General features: G+C 45.0%; 1 protein-coding gene across 1 annotated transcript in view; it reads left to right on the top strand.

Moving 5' to 3' along the window:
• Positions 1–22,839, top strand: part of LGALSL (galectin like) — a 41,333-nt gene extending 18,494 nt beyond the window's left edge. Inside the window, exon 5 of the mRNA XM_069608180.1 lies at positions 20,484–22,839. Within this exon, the coding sequence (XP_069464281.1) occupies positions 20,484–20,627 (144 nt within the window). The 3' untranslated portion in view covers positions 20,628–22,839. The remainder of the gene's footprint in view (positions 1–20,483) is intronic.
• Positions 22,840–24,108: the final 1,269 nt, after the last annotated feature.

The following is a 24,108-nucleotide window of genomic DNA, read 5'->3' as shown; positions in this document are numbered from 1 at the left end:
TGCCTTAGTTTTTGCAATTCCTTGATCGCCCTGGTGCGCTAGCTCCATGACTTGTGGAACCTTGCACATTGGTATCACTATGCGGACACCCCAGAACAATAGCCCTGACTCAACAAACGTCAGTTCATCTTTAACTCTCCACAGTTGTTCAAGCGCCGACCACGCCTTCTGGGTCCTTTGTGGCAGCGTGTCCACCACCGACCTCCACGACCCTTGCTCAAGGGCCGCTTCAGTATTATGGAGCACTCGTCCTCTGCTGCCGCCTTTATCAGCTCTTGGAGAGGCACCAAGTTTGGGATTGCCGCCTCTACAATCAGCCTCACATTTTCATAAGCCTCCTCCCCGCTGATGTTTCCATGTCCTTCCACCTTGCCTCTGGGGTGCCTAGACAGATAATCTGCAGCGTTGTTACTGCCCAGCCGATACACCAACGAGACCCCATATTCCAGGAGTGCCAGAATTCACCTCTCAATCTGAGCTGGAGGTTTGGAAGACAAGCCAGCCATGATCGGCAGCAGGGGCTTGTGGTCAGTTACCACCATCACCGGCCGTCCCAGCACATACAGGCGAAAGTGCCAACACCCCCATAAGACTACCAGGGCCTCCCTCTCGATTTGCGAGTATCGCTGCTATGTCTCCGACAGTGCCTTGCTCGCGTAGGCGATCAGCCTTATCTCACCATTATTGTCTGTCTGTGTGAGAACTGCACCCAGACCAAAAGGGCTGGCACCCACCACCATCTCTGATTTCAGCGATGGATCGAAAAACACTATGGTGTCCTCCGCCATCAGCGCTCCCTTCACATTTTCGAACGTGGTCTGCCCGAGCGAACCCCACTGCCACGTTGCCCCTTTCTTGGTGAGACTTCTCAGGGGCTCAGACCTGGGTTCCGGATGAATCGGCCACAGTAGGTGACCATCCCCAGGAAGCTTCGGTCTTCAGACACATTCTCAGGAGGCCTTGCCTCCACAATGTCTTTGACCTTTCAGGGGTCAGGTGACACGCCTCCCTCTTTGAATACGAACCTGAAAAACTTTATTGAGGAATTCGCATTTTACCTTATGCAAGGTCAGTCTGAGTGCCTGCAGCCGTTTCAGAGTTCTCACTAGCCTCTCCATGTGTTCCGTCTCCTTCTTCGAAAACACCGGGATGTCATCACTGACGTTGAGGACTCCATCCAAATCAGCCAGGGCCCCACAAATGATGTTTTGGAATACCTCAGCCGCGAAAGACATCCCGAAGCTTAGGTTCTTGTATCTGTAGAGGCCTCAGTGTGTGGTAAAGATGGTTATGTACCTTGAATCTGGATGCAACACCACTTGGTGGTATCCTGCCCATAGGTCAAGCTTTGAAAAAAACAACCCCCTTGCAATTCCGCAAGGATGTCATCGATTGTGGGCATACTGTGTCTTTCACGCTTGATGGCCTTGTTCGGGAGCCTCATATCTACACAAATTCTCACTGACTCAGGTTGATTTGGCTTCCTAGCGATGACTATTGGAGACACCCACTGGGTCGGTCCATCCACCTTCTCAATGATGTCCAGTGCCACCAAGCTGTCCAGTTCTTTGTCATGGCATGGGACTCTGCGGTGCTTGAGCGCAATTGGTTGTATTGACTCGTCAATGTACAGCCTCACTAGTTTGCTGGCCATCCGGCCTATTCCCGCAAAGAGTAGGATGTACTTCACAAGCATCCCCTGCACGTTTTCCACATACACGCTTCTGCTGCTGCACAGCTCAGGAGAGTGTTGCTGCTCATGCTTGTTACATAGAATCGGACCTTGATTGACGACCCTTCATGCTCAACATTTGCCACAAATGCCCCGGCTAATGGGATAGGCTGCTCACCCCCAAAAGTGAATATGCGCGCCCTGGGCTTCTGTAATGTGGGCGGTGCCACAACGGCATCATAGTGCACCCTGGCCATTACATTGACTGATGTCCCTGTGTCCACCAACACTGGTTTTGTCGACTCATTGACTTTCACAAGGCACCATGGCTGCCTTCTGGTGGTGGCACATAGCGCACTGACACTAGAGATAAAGAAGATATTCTCCTCCTCATCCTCTTCATCTTTGTGAGGCACACCCTCCTCCCCTTGGTCTATTTTGGAGACGGTGGGCAGGCGCTGTGCCCTAAAGAACCCTGCCAATACCAGCCCCCTTGGTACCACCACTGGCAATGGAGCCCTGCACATACAGGCATAATGGTCGAGTTCCCCACAACGTCCACAGGCTTTCCCCCGCGCCGGGTACTCTGCACGGTGCGGAAGATCATACACACACTTTATGCAGGTTTCGAGGGCTCTAGCCCCTCTGTCACGCTGGCCACCACTTGGACATCGTGCCCCTCTTCCGCCTTGACCGCGGCCCACAGCACATGCCTCCTCAGTCTTCCCTGGATGCACTGTTGCATCCATTTTTGAGGCACACACCTCCGACACCTCCTGGTATCGGCCGAGATCCAATATGCAGGGTAGCGTGAGTCCCGGTTCCCGCAACACCTGTCTGCGCAGTTTTCCAGATGAACAGCCTTGTATGAGTTGGTTACTCATCATTGTTTAGGAATTTTCCCAGGCACACGACAGGGACATCCAATGCAACCGTCCATAGAAAGTGTCCAGAGACTCATCGTCCTTCTGTCTAGCACTGCACATCATGAAGTGTTCATAGTCCGCGTTGGCCAGCGGCATGAAGTGCTTGCGCAGTGCCTTCTTGGCCACCATGTATGATGCATCGGCAGGTGTCAGAGACTAAAAGACTTCATGCACCACTGGTCCTGCTGAGTAGAGAAGTGTGGCCACTTTACTGTCCCCATCCATCTCACCAGTGGCCCGGAAGTACATGTCGATACGATCTATCCAGAGCCTCCACCTGGCTTGACGGGGCCCCCGAAATATCAAACCCGGACATTGGTTTGAGCGCCCCCTGTTGTCCCTGCGCTCGCGCACTCACTGGACCGGCTGGTCCTGCCACTGGTGCTTGGGCTCCTGCACTGGCATCCTGGTCATTCATGGTGGTGAGTGCACGAGCACCCCACAAGAGCACAGGAGCTGCAACTCACAGATGGCCTCTTTCAGACAAACTGCGTTAAAATATTGAGCGGGATGATGCTGGACAAACACTCCCCTTCTGGCTAGCTCTGATGATTGCCCTCCCACCAAAACACACAGTCACGAACTGCTTCTCCTGGCACCCAGTTCAGAATGTCAAAAAAGTGGGCGTGTAGACACTTTCCACTTTCCACTACTACTAGGGCTTGCAATCATAGTAGCCCCCTCCACCAATGTCCAAACAGCCAGGAACAATGGGACAATTCCCCTCAACACAGCAACCCTCACCACTGCGTGGACAAAATGGCAGCCGACCGCATGGGCTTCGCCAGCTCCGTGGCATGAAAACTGGATAAAATGCCTCCACGTTCTTTCACCGCCTGTGCCGGATCAATCCCCCAACTTGTTACTACTATTATGTATGGCCAGAATGCTCCTCTGACCCCCGTGATCTCTCCCAGCCACAGAGCATACACAGAGACATGCTTGCTGTCCGGGCTCCACGGTTGCTCTAACGCAGCTGTGGCAATGTCCCGTTTATTACAAGCACACGCGGCAGAGTTGCGTCACTCTGCCGCACGTGTGCCCTTAAAGGGGCAGGCACCACAGGCGCGTTATGGACCAGTTGGTCTGGGCTGGTCCATGCTGTGAGGGCTGCCTATTAAGTGAGTATCTCCTGCCCCTCCTTATTATGCACCCCCTCCACCCCCAGGCCATTGAAATCGTTAAAGGTAAACTGGGACCATCCCCAGCTTCCCTTGAGCCCTGATGCGCTTCCTTGCATTTCGCCAGCATACTACGCTGGCACAAACGTAACGCTGCTCTCTTGTCTTTCCTTGCCCATTATCCATACCGCTCCAGAGAACGCGCTAGACAGCAAGGAAACCAGATCTTCCATCACAGCAAATAATAACACAATACCCTCTCCTACACCTTTTTTTAAACCACATTAAACCTAATGATATTCAAGATCCAGAAGAACAAGTAGATCGTAAGAAGGATGGTCACAAAACTCACCTTTATCCCACAGTCTCTCAGAGGGTCGCTGACACTGTACACAGAGATATTGACTCTCCTACCCTTGCTGGTAATATATCAGACCCTAATAAAAGAATTAAGCTTGCTCTATTGAACACCTGTTCTGCCAAAGTGGTGGATCTACTGACAACATATAATCTAGATATGATCTGTCCCACCGTAACCTGGCTTAATACTGTTACTGATCATGCAGTAGTATTAGCAACACCCCTTGGCTATCAAATCACCAGATTGGACCGCACAGAGGGTAGACGAGGCGGGGTTGCTATTATTCTTCGACTCCTTCCACCTCCTCACCCTTCACACAACTGTATTGGATGGCTGCGAACATCTTGCAATTAAATTACAGATTGACGACAACAACACAATTAATATAATAATCATTTACCGTCGAGTATTCCTTCATTTGAAGAGCAATTACTCACTGTGCTTGGGAACCTCACCAAACCCACTGCACATACTAAACTATTAGGAGATTCCAACTTGTGGGATGACAACAAACTGACTCCACCGCTGCCTCTCTTGTTACCTCCCTTCAGACTATTGGGCTTCACCAACTTATAAAACAGGCCACACATAAAGAGCCATAATCTTCAGGTCCTGTCTCTTTATATTACCCCATGTCCATGGTCCGAGCACCATTTCATTTTTCTTGATCTCCTTCTCCCGACCCCATATAAAAAGGTTTGCCTACAACCATGACTTGAAATTAAAACTAGAAACCTCAAAAGAGTTTCCGGTCAGACTTCTTGGACCTTGTACTTTCATCACTTTCACCCCGCTCTGCCTCCAAGGACCCAAACATTTTGGTACAGGAATTTCTTAAGCTAGCTCTGATCACTGAAATGAAACTAAAAACAGAAGCTGCAGGAAGATCGTGTTTTTCTACTGACATCATAAAGTGTAGAAAACTCAAAACAACTCCCGAAAGACAATGGAGGAAAATTCCCGGCCCCCATTCCCTCACCACCTCTCATCTGGTGGACGCTGTTTACAAAAAAGCCATCTTAGCAGCAAAAAAGCTGAATTTTGAACAAAGGATCATTAATGCCAAATCCGATAAAAAAGAACTCTTTGCCATCTTAAAATAATTAGATTGCAATAAAAGTACTGCAAATATAGTCCTTCCAAGTAATTCATGGTGCCAAAGAATCCAAGATCGCTTCTCTGCTAAAATTAAGAACCATCAGTCTGTTATTATTAATTGCACACTTAATTTAGTGGACAACGCTAGGCATACACCCAACAAGGAGGCCCCAACACTGCCCCAGAATGTATCCAGAACCCTGTGACCCTAGAGTCCCTGACTGACATTGTGAATGGGCTTAAACCCACAGTATGTACTGATGATGGATGCCCTGCAATGATTATCAGAGATTCCATTTCCTGCCTTTCACCCTTAATTGCTAATATTATCAACTCTTCATTCTTCAACTAAGTCATCCCTGAGATTATAAAAGAGGTCGGCATCACTCAGGTGCTGAAAAAAGCCACCCTGGATCCAGAGGACGTTGGTAATTACAGACACATCACCTACATCCCATTCTTGTTGAAAATTCTCGACAAGGCCATGTATCTACAGCTCCACGAGCATATTCAAAAACAGTCTCCTCAATATTCACCAGTCCGGATTTCGTACCATGCACGGCACAGAGACAGCTATGCTGGACTTGCGAGCCAACTTGGCGGAAATTGTCTATAGCGGTAGGGTTGCATTGCTTATGTTATTAGACCTCTCTGCTGCATTCGACTTGGTCGACCATTCTTTATTGCTTGAGGGACTAGGTAGATTGATTGATTGCTCTGATTGCTCTGAATCTACCATCGCGTAGTTTGCCTCATTTATTGGTCCTAGAAGGGCCGGAGTTGCCACTGGTGGATTCCAGGCCCTCCCAGAGCTACTGTCTTGTGACGTTCCGCAGAGTGCCTGACTCTTGCCATCTTTTTTCAATGTCTCCATGTGTCCTCTCTTCGACCTGCTGGATATCGTCAATGTTAAGTAAACTAACTACACCAACACACTCAGCTGGTCGTTGAGTTATCGGGAGACTTTGACACTGACTCATCAATATTACCTATAATTTGATTCAAGATTGGATGTCAGACAACTCCTTGGCTCTCAACAAGGAAAAAACAGAGTTAATGATCCAATGCATAAAATAAGCAGTGTTGCATAGCAATTTGCTATGCAATTCCGTAGCTTTGCTAATAAAATTGACACTTGTGTAGCAAAGCTGGCTATTTAAATTACCATGATCAATGCAAGCACAGCTGACCCTGCAATCTGTAAATAAGCAAAAGTAAGGGCTTGTGTACCACTGTGCTATTCAACCCTTAATCTAATAAATCACTTAATGATATAAGTCAGCAATGATAGGCTGCAATGAAATGGAAAAGGGATAGCTTCAAACCCTACGGAGCTATGTAAAATCGCAATCAAAAAGTTTCCCCAATTGCGCCAATTCCTAAATAATGCTTAACAAGAATCTAATGATGAATTGTTTAGAACACCATTTAAACAGTCTATTGCAAATGTCTTTGGTTTTCTTTAATTGACACATGTTTCGACCTTCAAGTTCAAGGCCTTAGGGCTTTAGCCACAACAAAAACAATAGGATAATGCAATAAAAAATAATGGAATCAGAAATTATACTCTAATCCAAAGGGGCTAATGGAGCGAGTGTAGCAGTAATAATCTCCTCCACTCTAACTGCCAAAGGCCTGCGTGTGGGTGCTAGGCAAGAATTAGTTTTTCATTTTCAAATAATTGCAAACCAGAAGAAACCAAATTATACTTTTACAGAGCTGACTATATTGTGTCAGTGCAAACTTTTTTTAAAAAACGTCTTGTAATTCCATTCCTAAAAATGTAATTTGTTAAATAAGGATGTATGTGTCAGCGAAAAACGAAATTAACTTTTTACTTTTTCTACTTTTTTAAATAAAATGTGGGGGGAGAGCTCTGCATCCCCCTTCATCCCTCCCCACTCTAACCTATACCCTTAGCCCTCACCCCACCTACTATGCATTACACATATACCACTTTCAGTCAAATACATTTGGTGAAATCTCATTAGGTAAAATGGTATTCGTGAAATCTATGGTAACGGTTAAATAATGCATAATTACAGTATTTCTAATGTAAAGCACTGCATCATCTCCATGCTTTACAGTAAAGTTTAGGTGAGTGTATCTAAATCTCATAGTGTCAACTAGATTTCATTTTGTTGGGGAAGATGCATCACACTGACGAGTGAACACTACAGCGAAAGTGCATGATCACACAGCCAAATGCTTTTGATGGCAAACCTAGTTCTGTAACCTGCTGGTTGCATACATCTGTGCAACTGGTGCTCAGCCCATGAGCTGGTCCCATACCTCTTGATATTCTATTGTATTACCCTGTTGCTTTATATCAGCTACCCTGAAAGTTAGATGGCCGCAAACTACAATATTCTACCCAGTTTGCCAAGTTCTCTGCCTGATACTCCATCCATTCTGATTTGTCTTACTTTCTTTCCTCTTACATAATGAATACACAAAGCTAACTAGATATTTGCACAAAGTAGTGATCAATAGTTCCTTTCAGTCTGTATATCTACAGATCTATTGCACTACCATGCACTGTAGTTAGCCTCCAGAGTTCACTTTGCTTTATGATTATGATTACATTATATATTAGCACCTGCGGGAGAGAGCTGGTCAAACAGTTTTCAAAGCCTTTTATAATATCTATTTATTTATCTGTCCATTTATGCCTCTAACCTTTTACATCTTGCAGACACTGATCCAGGGCTTGTGAAGTCTACTTGCCCACTTGTTTAGTCAAGTAGATTTTATGAAGGGCGAGCACCATTTGCAGGGGGTGTTTGAAACTTATATTTGGCATTTGCTTTGCAGTAAATGTCAAATAAAAGATTCACTGTGCATGGCTGGCCTCTGGGTGGCAGCAGAGTGCCAAACAAAGTGGGTTTGTGGTGACATGCACCATTTTACAGAAAGCACATTTACATTTTTGTCATCCGTTGCCAAGGGGTGAATGCATTTCTCTTTATTCGATTAGGTAAACTAAGTTACTTGACTTGCAGGTCTAGTGAAATACTAAAGAATTTGCAAGGCCTGACTCATCTCAGTAATGTCTTACCTCATCGGTACAAAAAAATGCTGTATTGATGCTCATTCTATGTCTTGGGTACAAATAACTTCTGGGACATTCCAAATATTAGTACAAAATTGCTAATCAAATGGGTTGTTTGCTAATCAAGAACATTTTTATTAGCAAACTCTGCTAATCAATTTTCTAAAACTAATGTATGCCTTGTGATCGTTGGCTCCAGTCAGCGAATAAGAAAGCTTGTCTAAAGATATAGTAATTTTACCATTTCTAGCTGTGTCATCCTAGTAATCTCCACTGTGAAAACACTGGACATCATCCTTGATTCTGGGCTGAGCATGAAGCAACATGTGTTGCATGTCAAATCGTCCTGTGCCTATGTTAACAAGCTGCTTAGGTAAATTAAGCTGTACCTATCGTCTCATCACGTTTCATCGCTGGCTACAGCTCTTGTTGACTCCTGGCTCGATTATTACAATATTGTAACAGAAGGGAATCCCCTCTCTATTGGGACCTGGGGTTGGAGAATACTACATTACATAGGGTACCCCAATAACCAAACTCTTTGTGGACAAGCTGTGCTTTAATTTGCTGACCACAATAAACAATTAATGTTCCGTTATTTAACTGCCTCTTCCTTTTTGTTTATTCAATATTTTTCATTTCTCAAACTCAAGCGTCATAATTTCCTCGATGTTTGTTTATATATGGTGACAAAAAACAGAAAACAATATTTAGAAACAAATGGAACGCAGCAGCAGAAATCTCTTGCTCCTATTGACAGTCGCATACTTTGTCAATCATAAAATCAGTAAATACAGAGAAATATGGTGGACTGTACAAAACATGAAAAGCCTGTAATGAAACAGACAGACATATTCAACAAACACTTATTACATCTCATAGTGTGTGTGCAGAGCATGGACAAGACATTAGTACATAACAGGTGTGCATTGGTAGCCATTCAAGTGTAATCTGGTTTGTGTGTCCATACTGTGGACTGTACCCATTAGTTTGACTTGTCCATGTAGATTTTGTGCTCCTAGTACATTTCTTATAGGAGTGTTACTGGTCGATGTCACTGATCATTAGTACGTAGCTAGGACAGGGTTCAATATCTGTGATTCTGACCTTCCATTAGATGTTTCGGCAAAAGGTGATTTTATATGCCTTCTTCTGGACACTTAAACTGCTGGAACCTAGGGGTGGGGGCACCAAACAGTGTAATTACTATTAACATGGTTGCTGATGTTGTTTAAAACAGTGATATAAACATGAAGATTCTAAAAAAGAGGTGAGCGAGGGGGCCCGGGAGGCGGCTGCTGCTCAGCCCCTAGGAGACTGACCTTGGAGATCAAAGTAACCTTGGTTACTGATTCGCTGCAGGGGCACGGAAACATTTGTGTTGCTCCCGTGTGAATCAACACACTTGTGGTTGATGGTCTGTGAAGAAAGACACAAACGTAGGTATGTGAAGAATGCCTCATAGGTGGGTGGTGTGCAACAGGACAGTAATGGAAGAGGCAAAAGGTAATAAAAACCTCTAGTACTGGCGGAATGGAAGTGACTTGATCCGATTCCGGGAAAGATTCCGGATGCAGTGCTGCCTCACAGCCCTCTGCAAAGAAATGATAGTAATAATGGGAAGCCGTGAGTAAGAAGGGCCATTGCAGAAAGGTATATGCAGTTAAGTGGTCCCGAATAGTCGAAAGGGCAGAATAACCTGCTTGGTGTCCTTAAGAGGAGATCAGGTCTGGGGGCCTGTGCTGCGTGGGCAGTCAGAGTGCTCACATCCGAACAGCCATGGTTTGCACATGACACGCTTGCTGCAATGAGAGGAGGCAGAAAGAGATGCTATTGGCATAGGCTTGCAGAGTGCATAGTATCAGATGTGTGCACCCATGCAGGGTGCCTCAAGTGTGGGGGATTGCTTACCAAAGCTGCTGGAGTTTGCTGTGCTGTGGGGCTTGGAGCAACGCAGTCCGATGTGGCCGTTTGCTAGGCAAAGTCAAGCTGAGGCCGGGAAAACCATTGCTGTAGCAACGGCTAGTATACACGTGTGGCCCGCGTGCACAGATGGAATTGCAAAGTGATTCCATGCCGGTGGCCATCTTAGAGAGGGGTAAGTATAGTGAGGAGGCTCTCAAGGCTGAGTGTGCATGCCCTGAGTTAACAGTGTAGTCCAAAAGTGCTGAGGACACACAATCGCCATCGTGGGTGAAAAGCCACTGCGAGTGCGGGTAAGCAAAATTTCACTGGCAAAGCCAAATGAAGATTTACTACGGGAGGCCCACGCATGTGATGCCCTGCAATGAAAGGTGCTAGGCAGCCCACAGGTGGGCTGGGAATGCTCCATGTCTTAACAGCTTGCTTGTGCAGGCGAAGTGAGGATATCTGCAGAATCTCTGAAAGTTTAGTAAAGGTGCAGCACATGTGTTGCAACGTGTGTGGTGTATTGTGGGGACATGATATGCTGTTGTCCTATTCCTAAACAGAAACACATCTGATATCAAAATGTGCCTGGGGGACTGCAGGACCAGGGGCAGTCCAAGGAGTATAAGTGCTCCTATGGTACAGAGTCTCAATTTATATTCTTCCTGCCTGTCCAGTGGCTCTGAAGCATGCGTGTCACTGGGGGTGGGGCTGAGATAGCCATAGTCATACACACTGATCCTAAGTGTCGTGCAGAGAATAATGGAAGTGAACCCAATGTACTTCAGTTAAATGTGGGTGTCATTTCATTTAGGCCTGTGGTTTTGCTTTGAAGCCTATCTATCCACCATGCTTCCTTGTATAGAACAGCATTGGTGGCGTTGGTACTGGTGCTGACTACATCCACCACCCACCACCTGATGTCGTCTGGTCCATGTTGGAATTCAATGTAGTGCATGACTAGAGGGGCATTGTGTGTCCTGCAGCTGATATTGGAATGATGTTCGCCGATCCTCTTGTTCACAGGGCGGGCTGTTTGTCCCGCGTATCATAGTCCACATGAGCAATGGATTATGTAAATGACTCTGTTGATCTTAGAGTTGGTGAAATGTTTCAGAACCCAATCCCTCTGTCCTATTTTGAAGGTTTTGATCCTTCTGGTAAATCTACATACTGTACAGGTGCTGCACAGTTGATGACCTACTATTTCTCTCAGGTTCCACATTGTACTCCTTGTTTCCTGTTCCTTCATCCTGGAATGGTTTAGGCATTCTTTCAGGTTCTTACATCTCTTGAGTGCCATACTTGGCAGTGCTTCTCCTGGCATACTGGTTTGTACAAACAGCCCAAACCTCTTGATTATTGATCTTATTTTGCTGGTATCTGGACCCAAAGTGGTTACACACTCAAGAATGTTGTAATCTGCTTCTTTGTTTCTCAGTGTCAACAAGCTCTCTCTTGGTGCTCTCGTTTTGGAGTTTTAAAAACGTTTTTAGGGTACCCTTGGGATCTTAATGTTTTCTCTAAGTCTTCTACATGGTGTTGGTAATCCGTAAGTTGGGTACAGTTCCTGCAAATGTATAAGTATTGTCCATACAGAAGGTTTTCCTTGAGTTCTTAGGGTGGTAACTGTCAATATCCTATCAGTGCTGTTTTTGTACAGGTTGCAGTATATTTTCCCCTCATTGCTCGTCATGGTAAGGTCCAGGAAGTTGATGGAGGTCAGTCTACTGCACATGGTCAACTGTATGTGCGTGGTCCTGTCATTGAGCCAAATGTGGAATTCTTCTAAACTGTCCTGGTCACCTTGCCATACGAAAATGATGTTGTCTATGTAACGCTTCCATGTTTTATCTTGTGGCAAAAAAGGATTTGCACCCGCAAACATATGTTTCTTCACACAGTGCCATATATAATATGGCCAGACTAGGGGCAAATGCAGCCCCCATAGATGTTCCACATATTTGGAGGAAGAACGTCCCATCTTCCAAGAAAACGTTCTTCGAAAGTGCTTTGATGATCAGCTCCAAAAGAATTTGGCGGGGCCTGTTTTCAAGTTTACCCCCCCACATTGGCAACCTACACAGCAATATCAGCTTTAAGAAAGCATTTAAAACATACTTCTTTAAGTCTAATGATTAGTGTTGTTTCTCCTTCTGCTTTATCCCTGGTTGGATCTCTTTTTCTCCCCTCGATATGCCTTTCTTCTTTCGCGCTCTGAGACCTGCCGGCGTGCTGCGCATTATAACAACTAAATAATATTAATTAATGAGGAAGGTGTAGGGTTGACCAAGTAGCGAAGCAACAGTGTGTAACTACTGAAACTCGAGAGCTGGCTCCATAATGCCACATCCATTTATTTATTTAATTAATGGTGCTTTGTGTTGCCCATATTGCAGCAAGCAGACACTTCATGGCGCCAGGATGAAAAGGAAGCATTATTATTATTATTATTATAGTTATTATTATTGTTTTTCTTGGGCGCTGACCTACATTCAGGAAGCAACAAAGTGCTTTCAAGTTATAGAGGGAAGTGCAAGTCAAGGGAAGCAGATTGCAAGGGATCAATACAAGGGAGCGGGCAGCTAACACGGTGGTGGTGGGAGGAACGGGGTGGTGGTCGGTCATTAAGGGAAGAAATCCCAAAACAGGGAAGTGGTTTAGGGGAGAAGCAATGTGGGAAGGCAGTGGGTATAATAACCATTCGCAATGCATGCGCACATTCCATAATATACAAGTGCAATATATTTCAAATTAGTGGAATCTAACATTGACATGATATGATAGTTTATTTATATAGTGCCTATACGCAATGTGTTTCAAAGCACTTCACGGCAAGGTAAGGAAAAAGGGAAAGTACAATGACATTCTTACAAGCCATGAACAACAAGAATGTGAAATTAACTATGGTACTCAGCCTGACGACATGTCAGATAGTGCAAGAGCTAAAACACAGATAGGAAGGAAATGGGAAACAGACAGGCAACTACCGTACTAGGCCTGACGACATTTCTGGTAGAGCTGAAGATTAACAAGAGGTGAGGGAGGGGGGAGGAGAAAGGAGGGAGAGGAACAAAACAAGCGACTATCGTACTAGGCCTGATGACATTTCAGATAGTTATGGAGGGGGAGGACAAGTAAACAGAGGGAGGGGGAGTTAAACATTTGTTGCTATTAAACTGGGTCCAGGGACAATTCTGATAGAGTAAGTGCATAGAAAGAAGTAAAGGCGGGCAGAAGAAGTGTGGAAGAAGTGCAACCCTTTTTCCATTCCAGTTAGCTAAGCTCATGCATCTGGCCTAACGGTCCTGCAATTGTAACTAAGTGCAAAGGCGCAGTGTAATTGCATGATGTAACCAAGAGCGGGAACAACTGCTCCTGTTTGCCTGAAACCAATTTAGCAGCACTGATATCAGACAATATAGACCAGAACTGTTTGTGGATTTGCTAGCTCTTCTCTCTTGACCACAAGCTCTGGCTTCCAAGTGGGGGTGAGTCACACAGTCTGCTCGCTCAGCAAATTGTGTTTGTGCTGCTGTTATAAGGTTATGTCCCCCTCTGTTTCGAGTTGTGGCTCACGGGGTTCAGAATATTGGGTCACGAGCCATGCTTCCTTTTAGGGTTTCATGTACAAACGTGTGTGCTTCAGGAGCACGTGTGCCCAGAAGTCAGGGCTATTCTTACTACTGCAACCTCAGTCTCTGGAACGCATTCTGCCGATTGATCCCCTTTATGTGCCCTGTTAACAAGGGCTGTGAAGTGAGGTAAGTATCCTACATTCATTTGGTCTTTCAAATTCTGGGGCTTTAGGAATAGTGATGAGGCCTTTGTGGATCCTCCATTTGAGGATCCTCGCCCTATGGGTTGGCATCTCAGAGCAGGTGGTCTACCATAGCCCCATGGGCTCATCTGGTCCCTGATTGGTAGGTTCCACCTCAATATGTGGAGTTGAAAATTACACTTATGGTTGATCTTAATCTATGAGATGCAGCATAGCTCTGCATGAAAGATCATTCCTATGATTTGTGCTACTACCAATGGGACAGTTGAGGGATCCAGTGTTTCGGGCAGGTGAAGCTCCGGGTACTGGAACACTCTGCGGAAAAAAAGATGATTCCTGTTTGGCCCATGTTAAGTCAGAAGTTGTACATTTTTAATCAAGGCTTGGGTTGTTGACCGGTACCTAATTGTTGGGTTGTTTTCACAGTCTTGATCAACAATTTGGGTATCAGCAGCAGAGTTTTACAGTTTCTTGTGGTCATTAAATATCAAGGTGACAAGGCATATCCGTGGGGGACCCCTCATGAAAGGGTGAGGGTACAAGATCAGAAGTTCCTTGTTTTGACCAGAGTTGTTCCGTGTTCTACCAAAAATGCTGTGCAGTGCAGTCCTAGGTTAGATTATTTCTATTTGGAATAGGTTCATGTGTGACTTGTGGTATGGTATTCAATCTTAAATTGCAGGGGAGAAAAATCAGCCCTGACACACGTGCTGGTGACAATAACAGAAAGAAGTAAAGTTCTTTGTTGCTTGTTTGGAACTCAAGAGCCACAGCGAACATCTTATTACGTTTCCCATCACTTGCATCAATTGTAGAATCAGCTTACACTGCCTGGGGTATATATGAGGGACTGATTGTTTCTTGCCTGAACTACTGGATACAACCTCATATAGAGGACAGACATGGTGCCTAGGTTAGCTGTTTACTCAGGAAGTTTCAATGCCATTCACAGCCAGTTGTCAGCTTGAAGTATGGCCAAGACCTGGATCAGACTTTGCATGCAATACCTGCAATCCATAAGGGTTTAAGGAATAACAGAAGCTCTATTAAGTGACTGGAAAGTCTACATTACTGTACATAGGACTACATAGAAACTACGAGAATTCATTGAAAACTACCCTTGATCAAGAGAGATTCCCTCGAAATGCGTTGGGCCACACCAATCAATACACGTTATGCTTAATCTATATTGCCTTGGAATATATGTTGTCCTAACCTTATCTACAAACGTTATGTTTATCAAAAGGTTACTCCGATGCTACATTGATTTAGAAACCTTAAGAGGCACTAATTTGATTTTAAAAATCGTATATTGAATGTTTGGCTGCATATTTTTGTCTGTGAGCGCAGGGGACGTGAATTCCCTACTTTAGGAACTTTTACTTCTTCCCACTTTGTTCTGTGTTCTAAAAAGGATGAGAGCCAGGAGAGAGTGCCAAGTCATGGATGTCCAGAGTACATTGAAGATGGTGTAGTCTACCGCACAGTAAATAGCATTTACACGTAGAAGGATCTGGAACATGATGTTGTTTTGTCTATGACTTGAGGATGTACTCCCTTATGTGAGTTGCCGTGGAATCCGTACCCTCAGTCTGCCTAGATCTTGGTTGATACTTGTGGAATTGTAGGTGTTCCTCACTGTAAGTCTGCTGGTTGACTGTTTTTTCCAATATTTTACCTAAGTATTGTATACTGACCATAGGGCGGACGTTAGCAACATCTAACGGGTGGGCATTCGTTTTCTTCAGGGGGGCTCCGATAGAGACTGTTTTCAAGGATCTTAGACACTGACCACTATTAAAAGATGGCATATCTGTGTTTCCTGTTTTCTTAAATTCCTTTTGCAGGAACATGGGTGAATAATTCTTCAGAGTCCTTGTGGGCAGACACTGCATGTACTATGTCGGGTTAGGGTGATGGTGGAGAATGAGGTAACGCGGGTGGTTGCCACAGTGTCTTGGGCCTGCATGGCCGATGAGTTACGTTGGGCTTTGGTGTTAGCCTACATCTGAGTGACATTCTGCTGGAGAAGATGCCTTGCTCTTAGATTTCCTCCCTCTGTTCGAGTTTTCGGTTTTGATTTCCATGAGCACCAAGTCTCTGTCAAATCATCTGCTGATCCGTGTAAGAGTATTTTTAGGTTTCCTAGGAATATTAGGGGCCGTCATATCCATCCATGAATAGCCCGGATTCTTTCTAGTTCCTGATAACGTTTCTTCAGAAGGCCATCTGGCATGTTCTCTCTCTTTCTTTGGTAGAGGTAGGGTGGTTTAAAGGTCTTGTTGAAAATAACCCTATCCCCTCCTTTGAATGATTTATTTTGCTTTTTTGTTTTCTGCCACTTTGGCTATGCTAGTGGGAGCAACTCATCCGACTAGTGAGTACAGAGTAAATGGTGGTCTGACCAGAATATTGGGGTATGTTGCGTGTGGGTTAGGTTCATGTTGAGGGTGAACAGTAAGTCTAGTTGGTGGTCATATCCATGGCTAGTGTTATTTTACAGTGGATTACATACTAATAAGGTTACTTGATTAATGAAATATTGGGACCCTTTTAAGATTTGAGGTTGTCTTCTCGCTACTATTACTTTAAGCACAGGTTTAAAATTGTTTTATTTAACTAATTCCGCTGTCCTTCTCCTCCTGACCTGCTCGCTTTCTGACCGCATACCAGCCTTTTGCTTTTTTGTAGTTTTTGTCTTGTCGTGGCAGCTCTATGCCTCTGGGCACCTATTCACGCGCAGTACAGATAAAATAAATAAATAAAATAAATTAGGATATTTGAGGTATTCCACAGGAAGTGAGCACCACTTCTAGACATTAGTTTAGGAATTTCACCTAATAACCTGATGGAGAATAAGTCACACGCATAGTAAATACAGTGAAATGATCAGTTATACATTTGTAGGTCAGGTTATTAAATGTCTTCCATGTTTTTAAGGGATCAGTTGTTGTTTGGAGGTATTCTAGATAGATTAAGACTGCTACTCCATCCCTTTCATCAGATCGATTATTTGTTAGGATGTTATAGCCTGTGGGGTAGGAGTGAATCCAGGGTGGTGGTGTGGTTTTACTGCCTACATGGCCAACACATTGCCTACAGTGCTGTTTTTGACGTTATTTGCGTTCACTGTAGGAGATCTTTCATTTAGCTGGCCTTTATTGATGAACTGTTTAGGTTTCTGCTTCATTAAAAGGGCCAGTGGGAGATCTGGACAAGGGTCAACTGCTGCAGTAGATATGGTGGGTCTATGAGTCACTGCCCAAGCAGTAGGAGTGTAGCCAGGGGGCAAGGGTTGTGTGAGGTTCCCGTGAGAGCATTACGATTGGGGTTTCAAGTGCCTGGGGTGACATTTGTGTAGGGCTGTGTGTCGAACCGGAGATCCTTGTTGTGCTTCTTAGGCTGAGTGTTTATAAGCCTGTACGGCAAGAATGTTCTTAACTTCGTGGAATAGTAGTAAGTAATAAACTCCAAAATGTACATACGCAAAAGCACACTCATTAAAACTCATGTCAGTTGATGACCAATACAATGTCATTTATTAAACGCATCTCAATAAATATTCAAATAATAAACCCATGAAGTGTATAGAGAATACATATAGAAACAGACACACGTGACCACAAAGAACATCCAGTTTATGTACAATTATGCTACAAATCGATGCTGATGCCTTTAATGTGGTGTTATGTACCCGTTCCACGGGCAACACCAATAGGTAACGAACCGGGACCCAGTTAACAGCCTGAGTGAAGCGAGGGCAGTTAACGTGGGCCCCATGCCGTTACCCCTGCAGTGTTTCCAGTGGTGCATAAGGCAATTAGCACCCATCCCAAATGCTGGGGCAGCGCCAATTTAAAGTATCGTGGAAGGAAGATACTAATCCATGATGGCCGCCATGGAAAGGGAAGCAGGGCTCCAAGGAGCCCCTCTTTCCTTTCCATGGCGGCCTCAGGGAGTCAGGAGGAAGGTGCAGCTGCGGTGAGTGCCACAGCCAAAAACAGGTAAGTGGGTGGGTGTGAAGGGGGAACAAAAAAATAAGTTAGCAGAGGGTGGGGTGAAGATGACAGTGAGGGGAGCCGGCCATCAGGTGGGATAGAATGCGGGCTTTTACCAGTGCTTCAAGCCTGCGTTCCTAGCCACCTGAGTGGCTGACTCCCCCCGCCAGGGTACTAATTAAACAGAACACTGCCTTAGTCAATGCATATAAATGCCCTGTCCCGTCATTACAAACTAGACCACACATACCCAATAAATCACCCAACAAACTCACAAACAATTAACTCTCTGCCTTCTTACCTAAAATCCCACTCATTCATGAATACCAATGATCTAAATATAGACTGAATAATTAAAATACATAAACTATGATCACGATTCTGATACTGAATGGTATCTCATGCATGTTGCCCTTAAGATTTGCTATGCAGATCCTCTCCCCTACATCCCTGCTGGTATAAGTGATTCAGACTCCAGAAGCCATCTTTGGTTGCCTTAAATCATGGTGGTGTCCAGGGTCGGATTGCCCCCTCGGACGTTCGGCCCGTGGCTGGGCCAAAATCGTCCTTGGGGAGTGGGGGCCGGTTTCTGGCCATGACTGGGCCAGTTTGGAAGAAAAAAGAAAACAAAACAAAAAATAGTTTTTTTCAAATTTCTTTTTTTTTTTCAAAAAACCTTTCATCCTTCTTAGGTCGATAAATGAGTACCAGCACAGGTTGGGTGATATTGTATGCATATTTGTTCTATAAAAAAGAGCTTACGCGTAAGTGCTATACAATAACTTATCATCATTTGGCCTTGGAAGTCTTCTTGGATTCGCAATAATTTAGTGTACTTAGGGCCAATGCTATTTGATGCCACTTCTTGTTTTGTCAAGGGGTGAAAGGTCGTGTTTCAGTGCTTCCCGGGATGTCACTTTGGGGTGGGGTCAAATGACATCACGTCCGGTGATGTCATCAGAGGTCAAGGGCTGTGCAACGAGGGGTGGGACACTTTTTTTGAGGCAAGGGGTGGGCCATTTTATTTGGGTGACCGGGCCTATTTCTTGTCCCAGTCCGACCCTGGTGGTGTCATTTTCATACATTTTGATAATGAATTTAGTTGGGCAGTGATGAATGGCTCTCATATCCCACCTTAATCCTCTTTGAGTGTTGAATTCGCTTTGGACAGAGAAGTTTATTCAGATTGCCCTCCACCGGTCTAAGCTGTTATTCTGCTAAAGTATGTCTCTAACATTTAAGTTATAGATTAGTGTAGTTGTCCAAAACTGAATGTCCCTGTGTGAGCTGATGTTGTTTTTCTGCTCTTCTATGAAGTCATTACTTGCTGGTAATTCTTACAGCCAAGTCAGCTAAGAACCATACAAGGCCGTTAAGCTAAATTCCTCGCAGGCTGGCTCATAATTAAGGCTTCAAGTTTTACATTTTTGCTGATTTTTACACATAAATGCAGAACAATTCTAACTGTGAATTATTATTTTATTTGACAAAAAATCAATGTGGATGAATACAAAAAAAGACCGAAAAATAAATATGCATAAATACAGACGGAAATGGCAGCAAAATAAATACCATAAAACCGCAAGCCTATAGTCAAAACATGTTGCAACTTTCCTTCCTCTCTTTTTGAAGACGTCTTGGGGGGGTCAGGTGTCTTTGTAAATTCGCCCTTATTGTTGTATTTCGACATTTGTTGTAAGGTGCCTGCAGTGTAGGATAAACATGTGGCCGCAATCTTGCATATGTTGTGATCTTGCGCAATCTTGCAACGTAGGTTGCATGATGCAGTGGGGCTCGTGGTGTCAGCACTGCAGGCACAGCATGTTATGTTGATTTATACCACACACCGCTACCACCCGAGGGCAGTCTCCAGGCGCCCCATGTCTGCAAGACGCCTTGTTTCTGTGATGGGAAGCTGCTGACAGGCATGGGCAAAGCGTGGTGTGTGGTGCATATCCAACATGGAGACATCATCTTATTAAAATGGTGACCCACCTATTCACGCAGTAGCTAGAAGGCCTACCCAAGATGGCAGCTCTTTTTCCTCATAGCGTGCCCAGATTCCATCAGTATAAAACAGTGCACCAATTTAATCTCAATGCATCTGTACTCCTTCAGCCTTTGTAGCTGTATCCAGTTTGTTGCATTTTCCCATGCCTTCTAGTTCTCTGTTTCTTCTTGCTCTCATGGTTTTTCTATCTGCTCTGCAGCTATAAGTAAAGCCAAGGGTTTTTGTTGGATCCTAGATGATTTTTCCTCAGCTTTGTGAATCATTCCTAGCTCATTGTGGTCTTTAGCAAGGGTCACCTAGAACCCCCTTTGTCTACCAAGAAAGTAGCCTAGTTCCCCTTCCCCTGATGCCTGTGGGCTGTCGGTGCAGTATCAAAAAATAAATAAAAAATAAATAGTCACCGAAGCCTTGCTAGCCATAGAGGATGAGAGGGCATTTGAGGCTTCCCCCAAGGTCCTACTTCAGAAACCATATACTGTGCCAGTGCTTTGCTTGCACATACGGGCATGTCCTCCTTTTCAAACAATAAACCAAATCTTTTTATTTTTCCTGCAGGTGGAAATACTTTGTGAACACCCACGCTTTCGAGTGTTTGTAGATGGGCACCAGCTCTTTGATTTTTATCATTGCGTTCCTAACCTCTCAGCGATCGACACTATCCGGATCAATGGTGACCTCCAGCTTACTAAACTTGGCTGACATGGACCTAAACGCAAAGGCCCTTCTGTGGCTCCAGTGCTGTTTTGCCTGAAGGAGCAGAGACATCCGGGGCAGGACGACAGTGGATCCGGGGCAGGACGACCGTGGGTGGACCACATTTTCTTTGACCTCCAGATGAACCGGTGAACCGAGTGCTCTTGCTGGTGTAATGAAGTGAGCTGGTGATTAGTAATCACAAAGAGACATTTTTATTCCATCAGGATGGTACATCTCCGACGGTGGTAATCACTTGGGTGATAGATGAGGGATTTACGTTCATTCTCTCGATGCACACCAGCTATCAATCTTCTCAGAAGGACAGGGTTCTCCAAGAGCACGTGCTCAGACCAGTTCATCAGTACATGTGTCTGAAGGTGCTGCAGAAATAACTGGTCACGTCGCATAACTAACATTACAGCACCTGCCAGCCATTATTTACAGATTCCCCATCTCTCCTCGCTCTGCCCCGCCATTCAGGCCAGCTCTACCTCCTGCTCTGCTAACTCTGCCCCCCCCCATTCATGACAGCTCTACCCACTCTCCTAAATGTGCCACTCTATTCATCACAGCTCAGCCCCCTCCTCTTCTAACTGTGTCCCTTCATTCATCACAGATCTGCACCCTCCTCTGCTAACTCTGTCCTTCCATTAGTCACATCTCCACCCCTCGTCCCCTTACTCCGAACCTCCATACATCAGAGCTCTACAACTTCTCCCCTAACTATGTCCCTCCCTTCATCACAACTCTACCCTTCCTCCCCTAACTCTGTCCTTCTGTTCATCACAGCTCTACCCCCTCCTCTTGTAACTCTGTCCCTCCAGTTATCACAGCTCACCCCCTCCTCCCCTAACACTGTCCCTCCATTTATCACAGCACTACACCTCCTCTCCTAACACTGTCCCTCCCTTCATCACAGCTCTACCCCCTCCTCTTGCAACTCTGTCCCTCCATTTATCACAGCTCAACCCCTCCTCCCCTAACACTGTCCCTCCATTTATCACAGCCCTACACCTCCTCTCCTAACACTGTCCCTCCATTTATCACAGCTCTACCCCCTCCTCTGATAACTCTGTCCTTCTATTAGTCACATCTCCACCCTTACTCCCCTAACTCTGCCCCTCCCTTCATCACAGCTCTACCCCCTCCTCTACTAACTCTATCCTTCTATTCATCACATCTCCACCCTTGCTCCCCTAACTCTGTCCCTCCATTTATCACAGCTCTACACCTCCTCTCCTAACTCTGTCCCCTCCCTTTATCACAGCTCTACACCTCCTCTCCTAACTCTGTCCCTCCCTTTATCGCAGCTCTACCCATCCTCTGCTAACTCTGTCCTTCTATTCATCACATCTCCACCCTTACTCCCCTAACTCTGTCCCTCCATTCATCACAGCTCTACACCTCCTCTCCTAACTCCGTCCCTCCCTTCATCACAGCTCTACTCCCTCCCCTGCTATCTCTGTCCATCCATTCATCACAGGATAGGCTTCTCCCATTGTAAGCCTGTCCTTTCATTAAAAGACGCTCTCTGTCTGTCCTCCCCATGATCGACCTGTCACTTCCCTTTTAGGCTAATCCGACCTACTCCTCGGATCCCCCGCCCCCCTTGATTACACTGATCCCCCATTAGTAACAGGCTACCTGTCTTTTGTAGTCCCACCGTACCATGCATTTTCATGTTTCCCTCCGCGTACGCTGGAGCTATATAAATATTTATAACACAATATGAACGTATTCTTTCAGCATGGAAGACAACTAAGAAGCACAAGTGATAGTAATTAGCCAGGGTATTTGCATAGAATGTAGATTGTTAAAAGGTGTTTTGCACAGTGTACTTTACACAGCTGTTTACGCTTAACCAATGTCTTATTTATTTGTATCCATCGTGTGTATATATTAATAGAATTAACGAGCGATGTGATGGAAAGTTACAACTGTACGAATTATGAATGTAGAACGTGTTCGATTCTTTCGATCCAATAAAATGTAACACTTTCTGAAGCTGCCATTCCTTCGTCAGTCCTCTAGAGGGCGGCCTGCTGTTTAGATTTTGCCAGTAAAACCGATTTATACTGCGCGGTATTTGTAACGTTTGTTTTTATGATTTTAAATTATGCACAATTCTTGAGATGCTGCAATTTTCTAGTTTGTAAAAACCCAATGTTTCGAAATGAGAGTATATTCTTAAAAATAAAACGTCTACAAACAGGAAGCAAGTCTTTTTTATTAGCGCGCGTATGGCGATTACCACAGAACAGAGTGTTCTGGATTATATATAAATTGAATGTTACAGTAACTGGCATCGTCATTAGAACCATCTAACGGTGTTTCTTAACGGGATTGGGCACAGGGAGGCTGAGGAACAGTTGAACGAAACTGAGACTCGGAACCAAGGGATCGAGCAGGGGCATACAAAGAATACAGAGAGCAGGGAGGGGCCAAGCCATGGAGACATTTAAAGGTGACACAAAGGAAACGGAACTGCAGGCAGAACGAGAAAGATAACCAACGAAGAGGGTGGAGAGAAGGGGAAATGGAGGAACGAGGAAAGATACTGCAAAGTGTGCAAATAGGTGAATTAAAGAGGGATCGCAAAGGAGCAAGATGGGAAGCAGGAGGGCCACTAGTAGTCAAGATGTGAGAAGACTAGTGAAATGATAAGAAGCTTGCAAGCATGAAATGCGCGGACGGAGAGAGCTTTGCGACTATTAAAAAGCTGAAAACGGGAGGGGGGGAAGCTGAAAACGGCATGTGCGGGCAATGTTAGAAAATATGTGATTAAAACAAAAGTGAAGCATCAATGAGAACACCTAGGTTACGGGCAGAAGATGTGGAGGAAAGGGAGGCAGGAGGAAAGTTGATCAAGGGAGGGGGAATTGGAGAAGGAATAGTAGAGGCAGGAAACAATAGAATGTCTGCCTTGGAAGCATTTAGGTGTAAGAAGTGTGAATGCACCCAGGTTTAAATAGAAAGAAGACAGTCAGAAATAGTGGGTTGAAGGGTATCTGAGAAAGTGGAGAAAGAGAGTCAGGATTAGTCAGTATGAAAATGCTATGCTACCTTAAATGAAAAAATGATAGGAGACAGGGGTGGAGTATGTAATGAAAAAAAGGAGTCCCAGGACTGTGCTCGGAGGAACCCTGTGAGCAAGAGGAAACGGGGAGGAGTTTGAGCCACCCCAGAAAAAGGAGAAAGACTGGTTGGTCAAATAAGACTTGAACCGGGAGAGAGAGGTGCCAGAGAAACCCAAAGAAGGTAACATGGACAGAGTATGGTGGTGCCACAGTATCAAAATCAGAGATATCAATTAACATGAGAATAGAGGAAGGTTTATAGTGCCTTGTAGGTAGGGGTGAATTAGTGACAGAAAGAAGAGCTGTTACGGTGGAATGAAATGGCCAGAACACAGATTAGGTTAGAGTTAGGAGAGAATTGTGATCTAGATCAGACGAGACTGGAGTATAGACCACACGTTCCAAGA

Source organism: Ambystoma mexicanum, chromosome 4q, assembly GCF_040938575.1.
Source record: "Ambystoma mexicanum isolate Mex_15411 chromosome 4q, UKY_AmexF1_1, whole genome shotgun sequence".
In the NCBI taxonomy this organism is placed as follows: Eukaryota; Metazoa; Chordata; class Amphibia; order Caudata; family Ambystomatidae; genus Ambystoma; species Ambystoma mexicanum.
The sequence above is the reverse complement of the archived record's forward strand: the minus strand, read 5'-3'. Positions and strand labels throughout refer to the sequence as shown.